General features: G+C 34.6%; 1 protein-coding gene across 1 annotated transcript; it reads right to left on the reverse strand.

Annotated features, from left to right (window-relative positions):
- Positions 1-1,186: 1,186 nt before the first annotated feature.
- LOC145158439 (uncharacterized) lies at positions 1,187-2,668 on the reverse strand. Its single transcript, XM_079077335.1, has one exon. It carries the CDS (start codon positions 2,666-2,668, stop codon positions 1,187-1,189), a length of 1,482 nt encoding a protein of 493 aa, XP_078933461.1.
- Between the last annotated feature and the right edge of the window lie 834 nt (positions 2,669-3,502).

Below are 3,502 nucleotides of genomic sequence, written 5' to 3' on the forward strand. Positions count from 1 at the left end.
TGACACTATGAAAGAATATGCAGAGTCCAAATAGAAATATACAGTGGAAATCAAAATAGAAATATACATAAACAAAAATAAAAAATTTCTGGAACTCTAAAATCGAAAGAGAACTATCAGTTAACACTTAGAAACTCACTTTCTTTCTTTCTTTTTATTTATTTATTTATTATAAGTAAATATATCTTAGTTATCATCGTACAACGAATGAGAAGGCAAACGGGCGACAAGTTGCACCGCTAAACCTTTTTATTTTTTTATAATAATTATGTAAGGAAGTAAACGGGTGATGAATTGAAATGGTAACTTGAACAAAACTCTTTACTGTAATTATAAACAACTCCATTTTCTGCAACCAAATTCTCTCTATTTTAATCACCTCCATGATTTTAACTCTTACAAACTCTATAACTATATCGTAATTGAATTTTAACCATTATACACTAGTGATATTCTTGATAACCACCATTGCTATCACTAAACGCACCATCTCTTATAAGAAAAAAGAATTTTATCATAGAAGCTTAGGAATTTTCTCTACTTCTTTTTTTTTTTTTTTTTTTTTTCTTTTGTCATTGTTGTTGTGTTGTTTTCGAGTAAAAAAATATTCAAAATAAAAACAAAAAAAAAAGTGTAAGATTCCACTAAAAATGTAACAAGTTATTATGAATTCATCTTCCAAAATCACCTATGCATTCATACATATTATTAAAAAGGACCATGCAAGACCTTTCAAGGTCCAATTTTCTTGAGTCATTAAATAGAGCCACCCCTAGTAAATCTTTCGTTCAATGTTTATACGTAAAATTTCCATAAAATCAGCACAAACTCTGCATCAGAAGAGATTGCAATAAAAAAAAATGAAAATCACCAAGATTCTTGAATGCATTCTAAACATGTAGCTTTTTCTGGACAATTAACACAAGTATATATGGAGAGCATATTAAAGACAATGGACAGAACTGGGACAACTTTTATTTGAATCTTGTTCTTGATTACAACGTATCTTACATTTAATGACTTAAATGGTTCCCATCAAGTCTGCAAGAACTATACCTCAATCTATTTTGCTATTCAAATGGAAAGAAAACAAAGTATTTACCTTTCCAAAATCATGTACACCACCTTTTAAGAGATGCAATTCCTTTTCTAGTGTTGCTTTTATAAACTTGTCATACAAAATGCTTCACAATTCCACTATGGAATCCATATTAGTCCCTGGAGTCACAGATTTCAACTTCTTCAAGAAATCATTATCATCATCAATGGAGGAAGGTGGTGACACAGTAGCCATAACAACAGAATTATCTTGCTTCCCAACATCAATTCCAAAAACCTTGTGAAAATTTTCCTTAAGTTCTTCCACCAATGTTGTATAGAACACTTGATTCAAAGAAACCACATGGATAATAAGAACACCATGATCATCAAGAAGTGATCTCAAACTTTCAAAAACAGGTTTCTTAACAAATTCTGGTGGTGGAGCACTAAACCCATTTTTAGCCTCACTTGAATCCAAATCAACCAAAATCACATCAAATTTAGGATGATATTCTTGTGGTACATTTTCATCAACCTTTGAATCATCTTTATCTCCTTCTGGTATATCATCATCAACCTTTAGTTCATCTGAGTCCTCTTCTGGCTTTGGGGGTGGAAAGTTTTGAATAGTTTCTATGGCATCTCCAACAATTAGTCGATTAAACCCTGAATTATTTAACCCAAAATGAAATCTGGCAGCAGATATAACCATAGCATCGGCCTCCACTCCAGTAACTACAAACCCCATTTCAGTGTCCAAGAAATTTAACAAAACGCCACCACCAACCCCTAAATATAAAGCTGTTGGAGCTAACGATTGGTGAATTCGCTCATTCAGATGTGAAGCAATCAAGAACATACCAGCAACCATGGGAACCAAGTATTGTTGAACCAAAACTGTTGTATCAGCATTAAACTTTGCGCCTTCTATTGACCTCAAACTTTCCAAATTTGTCAGTGTAGTAGCTTCGTCATAGGGAATGATAGGAATAAGAAGGGCCTCCGATTGTATCACTTTAGGCATTCTCTTAAATCGCAATCTCCTCCGGAGTTGTTTATTGCGATCATCACCACCGACCAATTCAACATCTTCAACAAGAAATTCACCAACAATGGGGCTCAGAAATTTAGCTAGAGTCACACGATACGCTACATCATCTTCGTCTGTCAAGAATAGGGTTTCTGGAAAATCATTATCAGTACTCTTTTTGGGATACCAAGACATTAGTAGTGGTTTCAATTCGTTTTTTAGTTTCTCTTGCTCTTCGGAATCAAGAACCGGAAGGGGTTTATAAACGGAAGCGCCAAGATGAGGCGGAATATTACCGATTAGAAAGAGGCGGGAGACGCCATGGAATTTGAATAGGAGCTGAAAATGGCCTGATTCAGTACAGAAGGTCCAGTCTGTTTCCCGGTTCCTCGGTACAATCACGGCAGCGATTATTGGGGATTCATCGTCAGCTTTGGCCATCGGAGAATCGAGTACGGCGACGCGGAGTGCTGGAGCGTGGAGCCACCGGCGGTGGTTGAGGGAATTTACCATTGTGAATGTGATGAACTGCGACGGGGTTACTGCTTCGAATTTCGATGGATCGATCTCAGAGAGAAGTTCAAATTGCGTCGTCATCGTTGATGAGATGATTGGAAGTTAGTTACGTTGCATGAATGAATCGGAGTTGTTGAAACTTGAAACTGTTTTGAAGATGAATGAGAGAAGACGTTTGATTTGAAATTATATGGACAAAATTTCCATCACCCTTCCAGCCAAGCGTTCTAACAGAGTAACAGAAAAACTAAACGAACTGAATTTCTATAACCGTTTTATTTAACATATTTTTTTCTATTAATAATTTTTTTTTCCTTTGAATTATTTTCTAAATACTTTTTTGAAGGGCCTCGATAAATTTTATAAAAAATCAGAAAAAGATAATTACGTTTCCTAAACTTATGTTTGATTGAACATCCACAAAATTGAATTCTCATTTCATTCAAAGCTTGGAATCAATGGAGAAATTGGATAATTCATGTAACTCAGCCACAATAATAACGCAAATTAGATATATCACTACTAGAAAATAGGAAGGGTACCAACAGCCTATTGCGTTGGTATTTAGTAGTAAAAAGAGTTTACCAACAAAGATCCGACGCAGGGGCGGCTCAACCAGATTTAGGGCTCTAAGCGAACTAAAAACTTGGGGCCCTTTCGTTCCAACCCTGATTCTATATTGTGTAATAAAAACAAATATAAAAGTGAAGATTGTCTTTTTTTTTCTGTTTAAACTTGTACTGTTTTAATTAAAAGGAGAACTCAAACTTGCAGGATTATTTTAACTCAAAAATACACAACTCAACACAAAAATCAATGAACAAGCCAAAAGCCATATACATAGAAATTGATCAATAGATAATAACCAACATTCCTTAGACTGCTCATAACAGGAGAAACATTTTCCCTATTTGA

This window comes from Lactuca virosa, chromosome 2 (genome assembly GCF_052849685.1).
Source record: "Lactuca virosa cultivar CGN04683 chromosome 2, Lactuca_virosa_CGN04683_v6, whole genome shotgun sequence".
NCBI lineage: Eukaryota > Viridiplantae > Streptophyta > Magnoliopsida > Asterales > Asteraceae > Lactuca > Lactuca virosa.

What these genes read in the sequence shown, in the direction of transcription:
- LOC145158439 (XM_079077335.1), bottom strand. Translation starts at nt 2,668, where the DNA reads ATGACGACGCAATTTGAACTTCTCTCTGAGATCGATCCATCGAAATTC.